Genomic DNA, 22,051 nt, shown 5'->3' with positions numbered 1-22,051 from the left:
ACATATGCAGACTGAACGTTCAAGATGAAGTGGAGTGCGGCAATTTTTCTTGTCCAATGCGTTGAAATGGTTTCACCATCGTTCTATTCAAACATCACCTCAACATTACCGCTTGCTGTCCTTCCTATGACTACTCCACGCCAGACACTGGCGCAGTGGTTCGCAGCGAATGCGCACCTACCCGATGTCTGTAGGAAAGGTAAGTTGATGCCAGTCATTTTCACTTTTTTCAGGGTTTATTTGTGGGGTGTTATGTTTCAGTAAGGAGCGAATAACCGCTGAATTCTCAATGAGGCACAAATCTAACGATATTGCATGCATTCGATGTTCATTGCAGAACAACATCACACTTTTTCTCGCGACATCACTGGTATCATCACCAGTAAATTAAGGAGAACGTGAAGTGACATCGTGTTATTGTCAGATCGGCCTGGCAGACGACAAAGAGTCTACAAAAAGCATCCCGTCTTCACCGTATTGTTCAAACGATTTGGGAAATGTGTGGACGGAAACTTTTCTATCAGATGTGGCTTTGAAGTTGGCATGTTGGCGATCTCCCTAGGGTGTCGTCTTCAGTCAATCAACATTAAATACAACATCAGGAATACTCAGAACGTCATAATATTTTCTGGTTAATGTAAATGCAATACTGCCATAATTGTTTAACCAGAAAACAGAAGACTTTTGGGAAAATGGCCGACAGTTTTCGCCCTTCACTCCACCATGACAAGTTGACATTGAAATTGTCACACATGACAGCGGGCGAACAATTCACATAGTAAAGCCTCCCAAGGGAGTGATACTTTTCTGACCTTAATTTGGATGGTGTTTGATACAGTCTGGCCACCAGCAAGATTGAAAGAATATCATCAATATTACAGTCAGGTCATACCCTTTGTGCGGGTTAACCCAGACGCAATTTGCGAGATGAAACAGTTGGATTCCGTTTAAGTGCAATGTGTGCACATGCAAAGTACACCCACAAACGGGCCCGGATTGAAAGTGGCGACTTTCTACGTCGTGTCCGCAAAACACGGCTGCATAGTCAAGTTGGCAGGACTGTGTATAATTGTCAAATGGACAAGACTTTATTATGTCAATCTGATGCAATCATGATCATTTACCATTAATGACAATCATTATCGTCGGATAAAATGTTCCGCATTCAATAATACAATTTGAATAAATGAATAATATACTCTATTACACGTCATTCTGTTGAATATTGAACAACTGGGAGACCCAGAGGCGGGTTAGTAATTAATGCCATTCAACTTGGGTTCTCTATATCTTTTTTTAATGAACGTAATTTAGGAGAACGAAAAGGTAGCGAGATCAAAGTTAATTAACATCATGCCAATATTCACTAAAATAAATGAGAAATTATCAACATCCTTGATATCAGAATGCTTTGTTGAGTTTGCACAGTACAAGTAGCTATTACTTGCCATGATTTCACGACAAGAAATGTTGAAGTCTTTTTTTCCATTTTTTTACTTCCATCCTTTTTTACATGCATCTGACGCCCGACAAGATGTCTTTCAACCTCATAAATAACTGTATCAGAGAAAATCTGCCAATTTTATTAAACAGTAGGACGATTCTATAATAGTCGTCATGTAGAGAAATTAATTTGTCTTAAAGATCACACGAATTTTGTATTTTTCTGAAGAGAAATCGACAAAAATATCGGGAACGCAAAACTAAACCAAAAAAAAATTCACAGGCAAACACGGATGCGCACCGTCAGACGTAATTGAATGTAACTAAACCTCTCCATTGTTATATTTCGACCCTTCTGATCATTATTTCAGAAGTTGGCATATCATAGACTTTTAAGTATCTTAATTAAATAAAAACATTTTAGTCATCTTTAAAGGGGCAAAGTCGGCCATTTTTCATGAATTTTGTTTGATACGAGACACTATTTTTATTGTTTGACGTGTTGAAAGATACTCAATGAATGGGTGACCATGCATATATTCGACCCCGGTTTAAGACAAAATAAATGAAATCATTGCGAGAAAGAATTAATGATCATGACCATTAATTCATTTTTGCGATGGTTTCATGTATCGTGTCTACAACCGGGGTCGAATATATGCATGGTCTCTAATTCATTCAGTATCTTTCAACATGTCGAGCAATATAAATAGTGTCTCATATCATACAAAATGCATGAAAAAGGGCTGACTTTGTCCCTTTAACGCTTGAACAAAAGTGCGATTACAAACTAGAATACAAATTGCAGCTAATAGAAAATGGGTTTGATGATAAAACGTTGAGTTGAATATAGTACACAAGGCGTTACATGGGTGCTTGAAATGCTAAGTCTTTGCTTTCAATGGAGTGTAAGGAAGAGAATAGTAAGAAGAATCTATGTTGCTTTCTACCGAAAAAATATATAAAATATTATCAAAGTAACATCTATCATATTGAATTCCATGTGGTAGCAGGGTATTTCGGTTGCTCGTAAACTTTGAACGAGTCTTCCGGAGAGAACACTATTCTTTTGGTAATTTTTCGTCAAGACCAAGCGTAACAACAAACCGTAAAGATGGGCATTGATGTACAACTTTGGAGAGTGCGAATTGGCGTGTTTTGCAACCCTCTTCTTGGAAGGGCGTTGAATGCCGTGGTGACGTTTCCACACGTTATGCAGAGTGGCCACCTGGGCTTGATTCGTTGTGCCGCGTTACGGCAACTATACGGCTGACTCGCAGCGTGTTTGCAAGGATATCTGATTGGTCGATTGTCACTATTCACAGCAACTTAGGAGTTTATTTGTATTATTTCATTATAACGGTACGATTCTGCCAACCAATTGGATAACAGCTTCGAAATCGCTGCGAGTCGGCCCCAACTATATTCATCATTGAACTGACGTTGTTGGCAGGGTATGCGTTGTCGAAAGTAGACACGACCAAGCTTGTGGACTTTCCTGCTCATGAAGGATAACAAGGTAACTTTACTAATGTATTCCTACCGCTGTTGCTGACTATGAGTGGCGATATCGAACTCAATCCTGGACCTCCAAAGCAGACAAAGCAGACGAAACTTACAGATTGCACAAGTCAAAGAGAACTGAGATCGAATTCGACTACTAATGCGATTGAACAATAGGTAAGCTTTATGCACGACATCAGTTTGACAGATATTGTACGTGAAATTCGAGAACTCAAAACAGACCTAAAGCGACAAATCGATACATCTGTTCACAACGTCCAAGATAGAGTTGACGAATTAAAGGAAGAAGTTGCTAGTATGCGAAATGAATTAAAACAAAATTATCAAGAAACTGTGAGACTGACAGAAGAAAATAAAAGGTTAAAGGACAGTTTAAGCTCTATATCAAGAGAACTCGATGATGTCAAAGGCCGGTTGAAGCGAGACAATCTCCTGTTTCACAACATCGAACAATCCAACAATGAGACCTGGGAAGATTCTGAAAACAAAGTGAGAAGTTTTATATCAGAGAAACTAGACATGGATGGAAGCAACCTTGAATTTGACAGAGTCCATCGTCTGACCAACGCTAGATCTCGTCCACAGCCAATCATTGCCAAATTTGCACGTTTCAAACAAAGGGAACAAGTTTTACAGAGAGCACGAGAGGCCTTGAAAGACACCAACTTCAGGATTTCTGAAGATTTTTCTCCAATGGTGCGAGAGACAAGGAAAAAGTTGGGTCCGTTTCTTCAGAAAGCAAGACAAGAAGGGAAACGTGCCTATCTGAATTTTGACAAGCTCAAGGTCGATGGAACTCTGTATATATTCGATGAGTCTTTGAACGATATACGCGTCTTCGCAAGAATCGCGATCGCTAGGGATCAGGCCGAAGCCAAACGTCACAGCATATATGTACAGATACGAGAAATACCAGCCTACAGCCTGAAAATGTGAACGAAGATACTACGAAGTCTGTTAGGGACACAAAGTTTATTTGTTGGAACATTAATGGTTTGATGTCAAATTCTCAGATATTGACTTCATGTCATATCTAACCAGACCAGACTTTGACATTTTATGCCTGACAGAAACCTGGGCTCGTACTCAGAATCAGTTTGACATTCCAAATTATGTATCCGTCAATTTAGTGAGAAAAAAGATCTCGCAGATGGGTAGATTTTCAGGTGGTATCTCGATCTTTGTAAAGAATACCATTTGTAAAAGTATTCAACAGTTACCAAGCACTGCAGAGGATTTTCTATGGGCAAAGTTGTCTTTACAGGATGGCTATATGATTAATTCAGTGTTAATTTGTGTTGTTATTTATCGCCAGAAGGCTCATCACAGTATGCAAATGTGGAAATGTTTCAAGTGCTAGAAAATGAACTGGCTTATTTCTCAGCCATTCACAAAGACTGTCCTGTTATTATATGTGGTGATTTTAATGCCCGTACTGGCTGTCTGTCCGATACCATGGAGTGTGATATGAGATTTTTACCAGTCGATGATTGTGATGTAGATCCACCCTTGCCGACTCGTGAGTCACAAGATTCTACTGTCAATGAATATGGTAAACGTTTATTGGATTTTTGTAAATGTACCGATTTTAAAATCGTCAATGGCAGATATTTCAAAGACCATGGAAGTGGTGGTTACACATATATTACAAGAAATGGTGGGAGTGTAATAGATTATCTTTTGCTATCTTGTCAAGATCTTCACTTATTATCAGATATGTATATTGATACAAGAGTCGAGTCAGACCACCAACCATTAGTCTTCCAATTGGATTTGTCACCACGTATTAATACAAAACTTGTTAGTTCAGAACATAGCAATGTTAACAATGCAACCATGTTCAGTTGCAAATGGAATGATAATCTGCGTACCTCTGTCAATAATTTTTGGAGAAGTGCCTCCACAAATGCCATTGTGACTGAAATTAATGGGTTTATCGTTGATGGGAATATTCAAAATGCTGCCATTTGTCTGAGGGACACAATCCATAAATCACTTGCCGGCATGAAGAAAAAGGTTACGATTAAAAAGGTCACAGACAGAACAACTGGTGGGATGACGAGTGTTGTGAATTTAAAATGAAAGTTACGAATGCTCTTAAAATTCAGTCCTACTTCTACCACTTTAAAGCAAGCCAACGTGCTTATCATAACTTGTTAAAACAAAAAAAGAAAAGCTATGAAGTATTGAACCAGAGAAGATTTGCTGAAGCTGCGCAAGATTCAAATTCAAAGAGGTTTTGGTCTATGTTGAGACCTTACTCCCCAGGTCCTCCAGACACCATTACTGCAAAGGAATGGATCGATTACTTTTCTGTTTTATTTAACACACCTGGCAATTTACATAGTGATTTTCAAGATTTTTAGAAGGAAGTTGATGAGTTTGTAGATGATTCGTTTTCATTACACAATGCTGTAAATACTGATAGTGAAGACATAGATACTGATGTCAGTGTTCTTGATTGTGAAATCACACCTGACGAAGTAGATTCTGCCATTAACAAACTTAAATTAGGTAAAGCTGCAGGGGTTGATGGTATTCCTGTAGATTTTTTTAAAACCTCTTGTGGAGAATTCAGAGTGATTTTGTTAAACTTGTTCAACGGAATTCTCAATTCAGGTGTATTCCCCGAAGAATGGGTCATTGGTATGATTGTCCCTCTTTTTAAGAAAGGGACGCACGATTCTGTCTGTAATTACAGGGGTATAACTTTACTTCCTATTATAAGTAAGATTTTTTGTAATGTTATTTTCAAGCGTTTAACAAAGTTTGTTGAACTTAACTGTCCAATTTCGGAAGCCCAGGCTGGTTTTAGAGAGGGTCACAGCACTGTTGACAACATTTACATCTTAGACTCGGCGATATGGAAATATTTGTGTAAACATAATCACGTCTTTACTGCGCTTTTATCGATTTCGAAAAATCATTCGATAGGATAGATCATAACTCCTTATTTTACAAACTCTTAAAACTAGGTATGAAAAGTAATATGTTAAAGTATTAAAATCAATGTACAAAACTGTCAAATCAGTTAGAACACCTCATGGGATTACAGAATTTTTCCAGTGTACTTATGGTGTTCAACAAGGCTCTGTATTATCTCCTCTTCTGTTCAACCTTTTTATTGATGACATAGGTGAAGCTCTTAAGAATGGAATGTATAATGGTATCTACGTAGGAATGTTGAAGCTTTTGTATCTCTGTTTTGCTGACGATTTATCCGTCACGAGTAGTTCTGTAATTGGATCACAAAGACAACGACACAAATTGAGCCTTTATTGTAACAAGTGGAAGTTAAGAGTTAACGTATCTATATTGTGGTATTTAGGAATGGAAGGAGGTTAAGAAATTATGAAAATTGGAAACTTGATGGGGTGCACGTTGAAACTGTGTCGTATTTTAACTACCTTGGCCTGACCTTGTTATGTTATGGAATTTGGTCAAAGGCACAGGAAAATTTAGCTAAACAAGGTAAAAAGGCTATGTACAGTATTAAAAGTTATCTTAGTAAATTTAAAAATGTAAATATTAATTTAGCTTTACGTATTTTTGACTGTAAAATCCTTCCGATACTTATGTATGGATGCGAGGTTTGGGAATTTCATGATGGAAACGATGTTGAAAAGTGAAACAGTTCACGCACAATTTTGTAAACACATTCTAAAGGTCATTCAGGTGCAAGCAATCTTGCTGTCCTGGGTGAACTTGGTCGACATCTTTGAAAACACTCCGCCTTCCGTTGTCAAGTATTGGTTGAAAGTACTTCACAGTGATAATAATAGTTACATTAGACAATGTTACAACTATCAATATGAAATGGCTGAGAAGGGCTACCACTGTTGGGCCAAAAAGGTCAAAGAGCTTTTGTTCAATTTTGGTTTTGGCGTAGCATGGGATATGCAGACTGTAGGCAATGAATTAGTTTTCATTTCTACTTTTAAACAGAGGTGCCTTGATATCGGTAGTCAACTATGGTCATGTGATCTAGCCAATTCCTCAAAGCTGGACTCATATCGGGTTTTTAAAAATATTTTGACTTTCGAAAAGTATTTGAGTTGTGTAAATGTTGAAATATTTAGAACAGCTCTTTGTAGATTTAGAATTTCTAATCATAACCTGCTTATTGAAAGTGGCCGTTTTGAAGGTCTAGCCAGAGAAAATAGAATATGCCAGTTATGTAATTTGCAATGTGTTGAAACCGAATTTCATTTCTGCTTTATTTGTCCCGTGTATGACGATTTAAGGAAAAAATTCCTCTCACCATTCTTTTACGAACAACCAACAGTGATTAAATATATCAGCCTATTAAATTCCCAGAACCCCCATACTTTAATAAACTTGTCAAAGTTTATTTACCATAGTTTCAAGTTACGGGATGGTCTATTGCAGACAAATTGATATTATACATGGATTTTCTGGATTTTCTAAATTCTTTGTATAATGTAACCATTTTCAAGTAGTAAGCCCCACTGTATCTGTCTGTATATTTATTGTCACTTATTGTATAAAAGGCCGGAGGCCTGCAATACTGAATAAAGGATGATGATGATTGTTATCTCATACGGTATGGCTACAGTATAATTATATCATGTAAGTATTGCAATGTATATAAAAGTGTTAATTAAATTCACTCAGTCACACACATTATATTTCGACACATTCGGCAAAAGTACAAAAGAGAGACGCGCTGAAAATTATTTGTTTTCCTTGATACCCTGCCTTCAGAAAATGTCAGTATATTTGCTTTCTTTCTAAGACAGTTTCTCTTCGAGTGATTCTCATACTCTACCAGTCTGATGAAAGCCTGCTTATTTGCATAGTCAATAAGTAGCAATGACGAGAAAGGCTTTGCTCTGACAAATCACGTGATGGATAGGACTTCTGATGTTTAATTTTCTCACCCCTTCCAATCTCTGTGTAGTATTTCAAAGAAAACAATTTCCCTATATGTTACTGCAAAGCCTATCTTCTTCAATGACTACCGGTCGGTCACCAACGTGTAAGCGTATTGCCGTGACCAAAGGTCCGTGGATCATAGAAAACGGCAAACGATTACGGAGCGCAAACTCACACTAACTGTATTCCACCGTTACGCGCCATGGAAACTCCAGGCAGGTATGATAATGAATCCGTTCCAAAACCTGTCGGCTTCTTCATCTTCTAACAACATTCTGCATGATTTTATCGCGTTTCAGTTGAATTCAAAATTATGAGTTCGTCTTCGGACATACGGACTGCTAAGCCTTCACTGATGGGGGGGGGGTTTGAGGTTAAAGGCCATGAGTTCGGTCATCTGTGCCTATGTTTCGATTATCCAGTTACCCCGGACAAACCACTCTTTAACAGCTGGTAAGGCAAATGATGGCTGTTAATGGGCCGTTTCAATATTTGAAATCTGCAACCCTTCGAAACATACGACTGTAGGCATCGCCAGTTTTTGAACAAATTGTGAAGTGTGAATATGTTAAAAGCGAAAACTGTTTCAAGTTTGTAAGTAGCACCCGTGGTATGTAACAAGGCCGATTTTCTATGGAAACTCCTCGTGACTGGCATCGACGTGATCCGCCAAAAAGTAATTGCAGTTTTATAGAGGACTCCACGACACTCAGACGTCACCACTGTTGATGCGTGCGTAGATAAATTACAAGTAAAAGTAAATGACGTGCTTTTAATATCATCATTTACTTTCCAATAACAGACCACGTTCTATATGACGTAAAAATTCATTGCGACGAAACGTTCCTTACAGGGCAGTCCGGAAATTAAGTCTGCTTATTTAACTGTTCTGCAAAATATACGAGGGCAAAACGGTTGTGTTGATAATCAATGCCACAAAACATATCATTATTCGTTGATTTGATTGATTGGTTGATTTGATTTGTTGATTTTATCGCTACCATAATAAAGCCATAGGGTATTTTACGTTGTATATTAGCCAAGATATTCAAATATTTTCCCATCCATGCAATCGTTCGAATTTTTTACTCATACTGCATAAAATGAATGATCAAGCGGAATCGAAATTGTTGAATCATGTATGGTATTTGGCGAGATTACACCCTGTGTGTTTTCATTCTGGTTTAGCAAATATTGCAACTTCCATTGTTATGTACTGGTAACGGTATTCAGATCCAAATTGTCTTGAATTCATGGTACATTTGTAACGGATCAGCGCTCAATAAGGGCTTGGAAGGTATCCCAAGAGACGATAGCATAGCTAGCGGCTGAATATGGATAAATAAATCACAAAAATATACCAGATGAACACGAACCACTTCTCTCAGCCATGAATTTTGATTACGCAGATCTCTCAATTTGAAATTTACACCACACTGCAAAACCATAACATCGTTAGAAGTTCACTTGACTGTGAAAGCTTATTCTGTTTCTTTTGATGATAGTATAAAATAATTGACAAACGAAAGGATTAAGGTATTCAAAATGGAATTAAAGTACTATATGTGATATAGCTTAAAGGCTAACACTAGTACATAACCAAATTCGGGGGCCCAGCCTGAAGGTTGTTCCACTCTCACGGTACAGGTATCAGGTAAATGTTTTGGACAACTGCAGATATGCCCTAGTCAATTGGCACTAAACAGGTAAAGATTAAAGATTAATCTGAGAGATTTATCATACTGAGTTCACGGTAACATGGATTTTATCTGTAGGCTGTATAACATTTGATGTCATGGATCCGTTCAATATTATTATCAGTACATACTTGTTTTTTCGGTGGTATTGCCATAAGGGTTATAAGGATTGACAAAACATTAAACTGAAAATTTACCTTCAGATGACTGCATATTTCTTATATACTAAATTTGAAACATTTTTCAATTTAAAAACGATAGATAATCTGTCTGAAACACATTTACCGAGAAATGACCATTTTAAAGTATTTGTAATGGCAATTATAACACCCCCCTTATGGGGTATCTTATTACTTCAATCTTCATTGATGTTTACTTAGGGACAGCACGGAACTTTCGTAATTGTACATAATAATTCTTAACATCATTTAACGAGGTATGGCATTCACGAAGAATGTTACGTCTTTTTATTGCCGTTGCAAGCTTTAGTGCCGATATAACTTTCATTTGAAATGCAAATATGGTATTTCAATTTACTTTCTATTCTTGATCCTTGTCTCGAAAATAATAAAAGTACATTTTTTTCTAGATTTTTGTGTTGGAAACAGAACAGAAGATTTGAAAGGGGTGATACAGTGGCCGGGGACACAGGCAGGGGACAATGTGACAGTCACATGTCCGCATGGAGCTGTTCCCCTGAAGGACGACATAGCCTACAGGAGCTGTGCGTATTCATACGATACAAACACAGGAGAGTACACGGCCCAATGGGAAACACCAATGACTGATAATTGCATCTGGGAATCGTTAACTACACGTCAGCTTTTCAACCTGAAAGCAAACTTGGTAAGAAAGAAACAAACGGTCAAGTACCTGAAGGGTTAGATTTTCCATCTGTTGACGTCACTTAACTTAATCGGCTCTTCGTACCGACGTAAATTGACGCTTATAGAATCGCTTTGTGCACACCCAATTGGTAAGATTACTACTCTGGTCATTCACCTGGCATACAATTAACGACTTGTAGAAGTCACTGAGAAGTTTGTACAAAAACTGAATGAATGGCGATATTGCTCCTTTGTACACGCACAATATCAAATTTAAATTTAAATCTAATACACCGTCTATCCAATTAATTTCACTGTGCTTCCTATCACTGCGGCAGCTGCCGCATTTTTCGGAACGTACTTTGCGCTTTGCCGCGTCCGCACCGTGCGATACGAATGCGAAATCATGCTTAGACTGGCCAGGAAGTCATTGTTTCATCCGAGGAAAAGCGCTTTACCCAGCACAGACCGACCATTCGTACAACATTGTAACTTGCACAAAGACGGCTGTTTACTGTGTGGTCTCTGAAAGAGGAATATATACCGCTTGGTCGAACACGCGTACACGATAACGTGCATTTAGCTGTTCTCGGTGTGTAGCTGCTCAAGCTATGGCAACATGATGTGTATTCAGAAAACTATATAAACGAAAAATCTATGTACTAAAAATTATTTACCTCATCTGAGGCCAGATTGCGACAAGTTGAAAACTAAGCAAGAAGTAAAAACTCGTTCACCAAAGTGCCCCTTTTGCAGAACCAGCTTTGAAAGGGGATTATTTATTGAAGAGTTATTTGCATACGTGTTTACGACCTCGATGTGAGCATTGCATTTCGTCCTGCTGGACTTTTCCCTTCGTTTATAAGTATCACAATCTTTATTCCTTCAGGCAATACTTTACTGACAGATGATACTGACATCTCAATCTTGGAATTAGCCCGATTGGCCAGAAAACAGATAATTATTTATTTCGGAAGACCGACAGGACAGGATGGAAGCCCATTTAAAGAAGCCACAACTATAATATGCTTCGTTTGAATCCGACATTCTAATTGGCCGAAGCGATAATTTACATTCTCAATGAAAGACAACTTTGATCCAAATTTATGAGTGTTAAACACGAACTCGGTAGTTTAAATTTTTTCGTTTATGGCACGATAGAACCTCGTAAACTCGTCTACGTAACATAGTGTATGCCGCAGGGACTGTGGCATACACAATGCCATAAATACCCTAGTTTATGTTTCAATATTATCATCACCATTGATTACATTGAACAGCTTTATAACTGTCATATACTGGATAATGTAGTTAATGGTCACTTATAAAATTTAAAATGAATGTAACTAAATACGCTGTCGATGACGTCATTACGACATTATTATCATGTGTTGCATTATTTCTACAGTCGAAAGCTTACTCAACCGGCAGCTACTACCTAGCCCCGGGTATTTTGGAAGACATAAGAAAACTCATGGAAAATCTGACGCTATTGACGGAAGCCGACTTCGAAATATGCGCCGGTGTCTTCGAAATGACCACCGTGGGCATGAAGAATTTTAAGACCGAAGTCATGCAAAGCATTGGAGTGATTATCGTGGAAACAGTTAGCCAAATGTCAGACGTAAACCAGGATGTCTTAATTGAGGCAGAAGAGTCATGTGATAGGTAATGAACCGCGTCATCAATGACGTCACTCAAACTATAATTTTGTTGATCGCTTTATTGATAAAGCGTATCCTAATATCGATGACGTGCGCTATCGATTCATTGTTTACGTTATTCATATTATTACAAGTGCTTTAACGATACTCGAAGTTAGTTGTTTTTCGAGATGATAAGATTTTCTGTATTGTCGCAGAGCGTACCGTACGATTACATCAAATTCTGCCTGTCCAACTCTGTCGCAAAGACTCGCGTCTATTATCGTCAGCTAATTACATTGCGGCTTATTTTGAGTTTATGAGCATGAAACAATCAACGCTCCCCGGAGACGCTATCCTGTACTCTGTACTGGAAGATGAAAATTTAATGAAGAATCTTACTTACATGAGTGTGTCTTATTGAAGTAGACCCAGTATTTCTTTAACATCGTTAGACGTTAGATCCTGGCATACCTTGATTTGGTTGTAGGGCACATTAAGTAATTATTCGTGCCTGGGGGTGGCCGGGCAAATCAGGGAAGGCCTATTTTAGGAGACTGTTCTGGAGGGGGATCATCTTTCAAAACCCCAGCCGGGGGATACTTTATTTGAAGATGCTCGTTTTGTGGTATTAAACCGAAGCTTTGTCGGTAACATTTCTTGAGAAGGTAAACAAGAAATAACATGATGGCCCTTTAAATAGTAATATATACCGGGCAAGTACAGGGTAGACAAATCAAGTGATTTTACACTTTGATAAGTTAGTCTATTCCATGAAAAATAGAAACAGACAGACAGAATAGAAATCCATGCGAGCGGTCATGGCAACGGTAGACATAATATAACTCCTTGCTTGTTTTCAGTTCTTTGTGTTCTGTGTTATACTGTTGCGAAAATTTCTCATTGGAGAACAAAAAGTTACCTATCGGCTTGTAAAATATTACAGATGAGTTTGTTAGGAGAGAAACTGCACTCAGTCCAACTACAAAGAGGATGCACCAGTTCAGAGACATGGACTTGAAATAGGGTATCTTGAGTTTGGTAAAGGAGACAAGTCCGGTAGTCTACGGTTAAGCCTTTATTAAAAAACCAACGTTTCGACCACACACAGGAGGTCTTCTTCAGGGTCTAAAATAATAACATGAGCGGATAAAAAGGATTAAAAATAAAAAACCAACACAGTAAAATGAAAAGAGAGATATTGCGTACAAGAGATGTAAAAGTAAAGCTGGGCTTTGCGCGTATCATAGGAAATGTAAAATCAATAAAACAAGTGTAAAAGATATGTAAAATCAAAAGCGGGATTCAAACATGTAATAAAAAGTGAAGGCAAAACGAGATATTGACAGCAAACTGGTGTCTTGAAAGCAGTATGAACGAAGAAAAAACTTACAATACTGGAGAGCTGTAAAAGCCGATCGCACTATGATGGTGAGAAAAGGCGAATGACAAAGCCTAACAAAGTACTCCCTAGAGTGGAGAAAATGATACATGAAAAGGTGGCTCCATAGGTAAGTGAACAGAGATAAGATGGCGTGCAAATCTGGTGTATATTCTACCAACTTTTCTGTTAATGCCGTTGGGACATAAGGTGTCGAGTTCTTCAATTATTTTGAGTTCCATTTGTTTTCTGATACTGTCTTTTTTCGAAAATATTTTGCAGAGTGCAGTGAAAAGAAAGTGACGAATGCTATGACCAGGACTGTTAAAATGTTCCGCTATAGGGGTATTTTTGTTTGTTCTTATACTATATAGATGTTCGTAGATGCGTTTACGAAGTTCGTGTTTGGTTTCCCCGATGTAAAGAAGATGACATTTTTTGCAAGTTATGACATAAATGAGGTTGCGAGTTGAACAATTCATGTTGCCAGTGATGGAGATTGATTTGTCAGTGAGGTGGTTGTGAATGCGGCCATTGTCTGAAGATTTCATGAATTTGCACTGGTTGCATTTATTGCACGGTTTGCATTGTCCGGTATTATTCTGAGCGGGGTCTTTGGTCTGGTTGACTTTAGCTTGGACTAACAGTTTCTTGAGGTTGGCTGATTGACGGTATGCTATGACAGGTGTTTCCTTGAAGACTTTGCTGGTGGCCTGGTTTGACTGAAGTATGTTCCAGTGTTTACGGATAATTGATGGTATGTGTGGAAGGGTAGGGTTGTATTCAATGACGAATGGTATCCTTTTGTGGGTTGTGGGTTTGATTGAAGAGGTTGGCTGAATGAGCTTGCTTCTGTTGATATTTTCGGCTTTCTTGATAGCATCGGAGATGGTACGGGGTTTGTAATTTCGTTTGATAAGGTGGTTTTTCAATTTGGTAGCCTCCGTCTGGAAAAGATCGTCATTCGAACAGATACGTCTGTATCGAAGGGACTGGCTCCAGGGTATTGCCTGAAATGTGTGGCTTGGATGACACGAGGTTGTCCATAGATATGAATGTTTGTCTGTGGGTTTGTTGTAAACTGTAGTTTCAATCTTGTCCTCGGTGAGTGTCATCAGTGTGTCCAGGAATGAAATCTGTTTGTCACTGTATTCCAGGGTAACTGTAGAGTGGGGTGGACAGAATTACAGTATTGGTGAAATTGTTTAAGTTGGTCTAGACCATGTTGCCACATAAATCTGACGTCATCAATGAACCTTTTCCAGTTGTCTGGTGCCGGTGTGTAGTTTTCCAGAATTTGCCTTTCTAATTTTCCCATAGTGATATTGGCATATGATGGGGCGACTTTGCTACCCATAGCAGTACCGCATATCTGTAGATAGTATTGACCATTGAATTCAAAGTAGTTTTTTGTGAGAATAAATTGTAGCATCTCACAAATAAGTTCGGGATTAACTGTTATGGTATTGTTCTCTTCTATCATTTCCTTGACTGCCTGAATGCCGTAGCTGTGTGGAATATTGGTGTAGAGTGACACCACATCCATGGTAACTAAAATGGCGCCCTCTGGTGGTGAAATGTGTTGCAGATCTTGCAGGTGGTGAGTGGTGTCTTTAATGAAAGACGGTAGCGATCTTACAATAGGTTGAAGGTGAAAATCGACAAAGCTGGCCATAGGAGTGGTGATCGAGTTGCATTGTGGAATGATAGGTCTGAGAGGGATGTTTTGTTTATGAACTTTTGGGAGCCCATAGAAATGTCCTGCAGATGGTTCTTTGGGAAACAGTTTCTTGGCCGTGTCATTAGTAATCCAGTTTTTTGTAGCCATCGTCGGATCTTGGTTTGCAGTTCTTTTGTGTATATTTCGGTGGGGTCTTGGTCCAGGGTTTGATAATAGTTAGTATTATTAAGGTGTTCCAAGCATTTATTTATGTAGTCCTGCGTATCCATGACAACAATACCGTTACCTTTATCCGCTGCTTTGATAGTTATTGCATTGTTGTTTCGTAGTTGTTTTATGGCTAAACGTTCGTCGGGATCGATGTTGTCATATGTTTGACGCCAGTTGTCTTCGTTAACGATGTCTTGCTCAACAGCAGAGAGGAAAGCTTCCAGAGTAAGATTTTCATTAGGTGGTGGATTATAATGGGATTTTTCTTTTGTAAATGGTCCCTGTTTGACGTTATTGTCCAAGTTGTTATCAGGGTCACTGTTCTCTTCTCAAATTTATATTGTAGTCGGCATCTTCTCTTGAACTCTTGTATATCAGTTTTTAATTCCAGCTTGTTGACCTGTTTCGGTTTCGGGCAAAATCCTAGACCCTTTGACAATATCTTCAGTTGAGCAGGGGTTAGACTTGTTGATGAGATATTGATAACGGTGGTTGGGTCCGGTTGTTGTTTAGCTTCAATTTTCTTAGTCGGGTGACCAGAGTGTCTATTGTTTCGTTTTGTTCTGGAGAAATGGCGACATTTTTTCAACTGCTTTCTTTCTCTTGCTTTGGTAATTTTGTCGATCCAAATGTTCATGTTTTTGCGAAGTTCTTTGTTTTCAGAAGTGCTGAGTTTGGTGCGGGCTTCCCCATTAAGATTAGCAAGATCTTTGTTAATCATGTTACAAGTCCGCTTGTGTTCTGAGATGATGAGTTTTACGCATGTCCGTTGAGTGCGCTTCAGGGTGTTGTTCCATCTGTTGTAGAAGGAATTTGTCGCCTTGCTGACATTCGGGTGTAATTTTATGCGCAGGCCAGTAGGTGTTGAATTATTCATGAGATGCTCGTCAAGGTGTTAAGGTAGTACGCTACCATTCTATACAGGAGAGCGCCTCTTCTGTCCAGAAGATGTACTTGTTCTTTTAGACTACCTAACCTGGTGAGCGTGAATAACAGGACAAATGGCAAAAAATCATGCTAGTGACCTTATAATATTTCTTTCAGAAGTTTTCATGAATCAAAAGAACCAAAATTATGTTTTTGCACTGAAAAATCGACAGTTGTTTTTATTTTGAAAGATCAGTAGAGAATAATTAACAATTGTAGCTCTGACATAATATCAGTAAGCTAGAGGGTCAAATCTCAGGTCTAACAAAATTCACCTTTTTTCGTCACTTTTTGCTGTTTAGTAAAAAATTTGCGTGGTGACCCCAACTTTTTTTGCTTCTAAATCAAAGAACACTGTCTGTTTGATAAATGTTGATGTACTTTTTAACATTTTGAAAATTATTTTGTGCATTTATATGGAGTTTACATTTCTAAAAAAGACTAATTTTACAGTGAAATGATAAATTTAGGGTCTAATATTTAATTTTTAAGACAAGACATCACAAATTTTAATTGATTTTCCTAATTCAGCTGTCCTGGCGATGCAAAATGTGGTATGCACACTGGGATCTGTTAATCGTTTGCGATAAAATAAAGATTGTGCTAGTAAGTGCAAATTTCGCAAAATGGGAGATTTAGTGGTTTTCTGTCAATTTTGGCATGTGTTTTTTCAAAAATTTTGCATGGGTACCCAAATTTTTTTCATGTCTTTGCAATGTACACATAGAGATTATTTCAGAAAAGTCAACTTCAAGAATGTCCAACATTTTTTGGAATGGTAGCGTACCTCCTTAATGTGATTTTTCAAATGCACTTTTCTTTGTTCCAGTCTTTTCATTTTATTGTAGTAGTACCATTGCTTACCGTTCATGGAGGATGACATTTCTGGTTGCATGATTGTAGGATCACAAGGTGATGCACGGGACTTCGACAGAGAATGGATCGATGAGTTTGTTAGGAGAGAAACTGCACTCAGTCCAACTACAAAGAGGATGCACCAGTTCAGAGACATGGACTTGAAATAGGGTATCTTGAGTTTGGTAAAGGAGACAAGTCCGGTAGTCTACGGTTAAGCCTTTATTAAAAAACCAACGTTTCGACCACACACAGGAGGTCTTCTTCAGGGTCTAAAATAATAACATGAGCGGATAAAAAGGATTAAAAATAAAAAACCAACAACGATACAACACAGTAAAATGAAAAGAGAGATATTGCGTACACGAGATGTAAAAGTAAAGCTGGGCTTGCGCGTATCATGGGAAATGTAAAATCAATAAAACAAGTGTAAAAGATATGTAAAATCAAAAGCGGGATTCAAACATGTAATAAAAAGTGAAGGCAAAACGAGATATTGACAGCAAACTGGTGTCTTGAAAGCAGTATGAACGAAGAAAAAACTTACAATACTGGAGAGCTGTAAAAGCCGATCGCACTATGATGGTGAGAAAAGGCGAATGACAAAGCCTAACAAAGTACTCCCTAGAATGGAGAAAATGATACATGAAAAGGTGGCTCCATAGGTAAGTGAACAGAGATAAGATGGCGTGCAAATCTGGTGTATATTCTACCAATCTTTTCTGTTAATGCCGTTGGGACATAAGGTGTCGAGTTCTTCAATTATTTTGAGTTCCATTTGTTTTCTGATACTGTCTTTTTTCGAAAATATTTTGCAGAGTGCAGTGAAAAGAAAGTGACGAATGCTATGACCAGGACTGTTAAAATGTTCCGCTATAGGGGTATTTTTGTTTGTTCTTATACTATATAGATGTTCGTAGATGCGTTTACGAAGTTCGCGTTTGGTTTCCCCGATGTAAAGAAGATGACATTTTTTGCAAGTTATGACATAAATGAGGTTGCGAGTTGAACAATTCATGTTGCCAGTGATGGAGATTGATTTGTCAGTGAGGTGGTTGTGAATGCGGCCATTGTCTGAAGATTTCATGAATTTGCACTGGTTGCATTTATTGCACGGTTTGCATTGTCCGGTATTATTCTGAGCGGGGTCTTTGGTCTGAAATATACACAAAAGAACCGAAATATACTGAACTGCAAACCAAGATCCGACGATGGCTACAAAAAACTGGATTACTAATGACACGGCCAAGAAACTGTTTCCCAAAGAACCATCTGCGGGACATTTCTATGGGCTCCCAAAAGTTCATAAACAAAACACCCCTCTCAGACCTATCATTCCACAATGCAACTCGATCACCACCCCTATGGCCACCTTTGTCGATTTTCACCTTCAACCTATTGTAAGATCGCTACCGTCTTTCATTAAAGACACCACTCACCACCTGCAAGATCTGCAACACATTTCACCACCAGAGGGCGCCATTTTAGTTACCATGGATGTGGTGTCACTCTACACCAATATTCCACACAGCTACGGCATTCAGGCAGTCAAGGAAATGATAGAAGAGAACAATACCATAACAGTTAATCCCGAACTTATTTGTGAGATGCTACAATTTATTCTCACAAAAAACTACTTTGAATTCAATGGTCAATACTATCTACAGATATGCGGTACTGCTATGGGTAGCAAAGTCGCCCCATCATATGCCAATATCACTATGGGAAAATTAGAAAGGCAGATTCTGGAAAACTACACACCGGCACCAGACAACTGGAAAATGTTCATCGATGACGTCAGATTTATGTGGCAACATGGTCTAGACCAACTTAAACAATTTCACCAATACTGTAATTCTGTCCACCCCACTCTACAGTTTACCCTGGAATACAGTGACAAACAGATTTCATTCCTGGACACACTGATGACACTCACCGAGGACAAGATTGAAACTACAGTTTACAACAAACCCACAGACAAACATTCATATCTATGGACAACCTCGTGTCATCCAAGCCACACATTTCAGGCAATACCCTGGAGCCAGTCCCTTCGATACAGACGTATCTGTTCGAATGACGATCTTTTCCAGACGGAGGCTACCAAATTGAAAAACCACCTTATCAAACGAAATTACAAACCCCGTACCATCTCCGATGCTATCAAGAAAGCCGAAAATATCAACAGAAGCAAGCTCATTCAGCCAACCTCTTCAATCAAACCCACAACCCACAAAAGGATACCATTCGTCATTGAATACAACCCTACCCTTCCACACATACCATCAATTATCCGTAAACACTGGAACATACTTCAGTCAAACCAGGCCACCAGCAAAGTCTTCAAGGAAACACCTGTCATAGCATACCGTCAATCAGCCAACCTCAAGAAACTGTTAGTCCAAGCTAAAGTCAACCAGACCAAAGACCCCGCTCAGAATAATACCGGACAATGCAAACCGTGCAATAAATGCAACCAGTGCAAATTCATGAAATCTTCAGACAATGGCCGCATTCACAACCACCTCACTGACAAATCAATCTCCATCACTGGCAACATGAATTGTTCAACTCGCAACCTCATTTATGTCATAACTTGCAAAAAATGTCATCTTCTTTACATCGGGGAAACCAAACACGAACTTCGTAAACGCATCTACGAACATCTATATAGTATAAGAACAAACAAAAATACCCCTATAGCGGAACATTTTAACAGTCCTGGTCATAGCATTCGTCACTTTCTTTTCACTGCACTCTGCAAAATATTTTCGAAAAAAGACAGTATCAGAAAACAAATGGAACTCAAAATAATTGAAGAACTCGACACCTTATGTCCCAACGGCATTAACAGAAAAGATTGGTAGAATATACACCAGATTTGCACGCCATCTTATCTCTGTTCACTTACCTATGGAGCCACCTTTTCATGTATCATTTTCTCCACTCTAGGGAGTACTTTGTTAGGCTTTGTCATTCGCCTTTTCTCACCATCATAGTGCGATCGGCTTTTACAGCTCTCCAGTATTGTAAGTTTTTTCTTCGTTCATACTGCTTTCAAGACACCAGTTTGCTGTCAATATCTCGTTTTGCCTTCACTTTTTATTACATGTTTGAATCCCGCTTTTGATTTTACATATCTTTTACACTTGTTTTATTGATTTTACATTTCCCATGATACGCGCAAAGCCCAGCTTTACTTTTACATCTCGTGTACGCAATATCTCTCTTTTCATTTTACTGTGTTGTATCGTTGTTGGTTTTTTATTTTTAATCCTTTTTATCCGCTCATGTTATTATTTTAGACCCTGAAGAAGACCTCCTGTGTGTGGTCGAAACGTTGGTTTTTTAATAAAGGCTTAACCGTAGACTACCGGACTTGTCTCCTTTACCAAACTCATATTACAGATGTTTTTCGCCCCGAAGCTTTACTTCTTGTTTTCTTTGTCCTAATTCTCAGGATAGAAGAACGCCCAAAGATACGACTTTTTCATAATAAAAACGTTCATCAAGAAAACACATAAAAAAAACTATTGCTAAAGGGGATGTACTGTTGAGTAATATATTCATATGGAAACTTATTTAATTCACATGTGAAGTCAAAGCAATGTTGATTATAATGTTTATTTCACTAAAAGCCAGAAAGTTGTTGCAGTGAAACCACAATTGTCATGAATTTTAATAATTTTATCACTCAATGAATTCCAAGGATTGCAAGTAAACGAACGAATGTACAAGAAGTTGATTACATGTTTCAGGGACATTCTTCATTGCTAGCCTTATGATCATCATTTGCCAACATTTTTTTTAACGATTTCAGCGTTTCTTTCGTCAAATAGACTCGAAATTTCGCATTCTCACTCTCGGCAGGATAACTACAGCCTTACAGCAGTATATGCAAAGGGTGGAATTTGTAAATGGACAGTGGCACCTCAATATTACAACGACGAATGTTCAGGTGATTGTCCAACTGTTGAACTCAAATGGCTATGATGATGGTTACGGCAGGAACGAAAGGGATGTTCCTCGACATGGCTTTGTTAGCACTCAGAGTCGCGATAACGAGTCTGTGTCAGTTACTTTTCCCATTCCTCAAGCCAAAACGAAGGTGGGCTCCGATCAAGGTTAGTGTTTCGATAGATTTAAACAAAGTTAGGGAACGAGCACAATTTATGCATTTTCCATGGAGGGTGCTGGGAAACAGGGGAAATTGATCGCAGCTCGTATCCTTTAACAAGGTAATCTGATCGCCATGATTCGCACCGTCTCTGTTTCGACAGAAGGATATCAAATCCTAAATTATCTTCATGTAATCTCTATTTTACCTCATCATTGGATATCTGACATATTTTAAACCCGTGGGTGGGGAATTTAACACGGCTTGCAATGGAATAAACGTCAAATTCCTCTGTTATGCCCACACTTCCCCGGTGGAAAACATTGAGATGTGCATAATAACGGCGGGGGCGGAAGAGCAAATTGAGGGAGGACATGAAAAAAAAAACTTTATTGTGGGTTGACAACACGCATCGGCGCCTCTATAGTGTTGGCGGGGGTTAGGGGTTGGATGCCATACAACTCACTTCGGTTCGAAGGACAAATCATTTGTCGATAAGAGGACATTTAGGAACACTTGCTTACGGAATGAGGGCACGGGGAGTTCTTGTGGAGGTGACAGGGGCACTGGAGTGTTGTTGTAGTGGGAAGGGAAGAGCGGAACATTTTTGATGGGAGAACAGTTGCGAACAGCTTTTACTTGCACCTCTGAGATTACTTTTAACCCAAAATTATTTTAAAGTTGATATTTACACTTAACATGATCGCACCTCGTGGACAAAATATTCGGACTCTCAAACTTTTACAATTCTTTTCTGATATACCACTTGTGGGGTTCATTTTAAAGAAAATTTTACAGGCATAGTTTTTTCGAAATTCAAAAATTTTATTTTTCTCCATAGAGTTAACAC

The 22,051-nt window shown here is 38.5% G+C and overlaps 1 protein-coding gene across 1 annotated transcript; it reads left to right on the top strand.

The window, feature by feature from the left end:
- The first annotated feature begins 12 nt into the window (after positions 1–12).
- On the top strand, positions 13–21,213 carry LOC139152278 (uncharacterized). The gene is made up of 4 exons (XM_070725420.1): positions 13–199; positions 10,150–10,406; positions 11,796–12,055; positions 20,955–21,213. Exons 1-4 carry the CDS (start codon positions 25–27, stop codon positions 21,211–21,213), a joined length of 951 nt encoding a protein of 316 aa, XP_070581521.1. The 5' UTR covers positions 13–24.
- Positions 21,214–22,051: the final 838 nt, after the last annotated feature.

Source organism: Ptychodera flava, chromosome 15, assembly GCF_041260155.1.
Source record: "Ptychodera flava strain L36383 chromosome 15, AS_Pfla_20210202, whole genome shotgun sequence".
Classification (NCBI taxonomy): Eukaryota; Metazoa; Hemichordata; class Enteropneusta; family Ptychoderidae; genus Ptychodera; species Ptychodera flava.
This window is presented reverse-complemented; position numbering and strand designations above follow the sequence as displayed.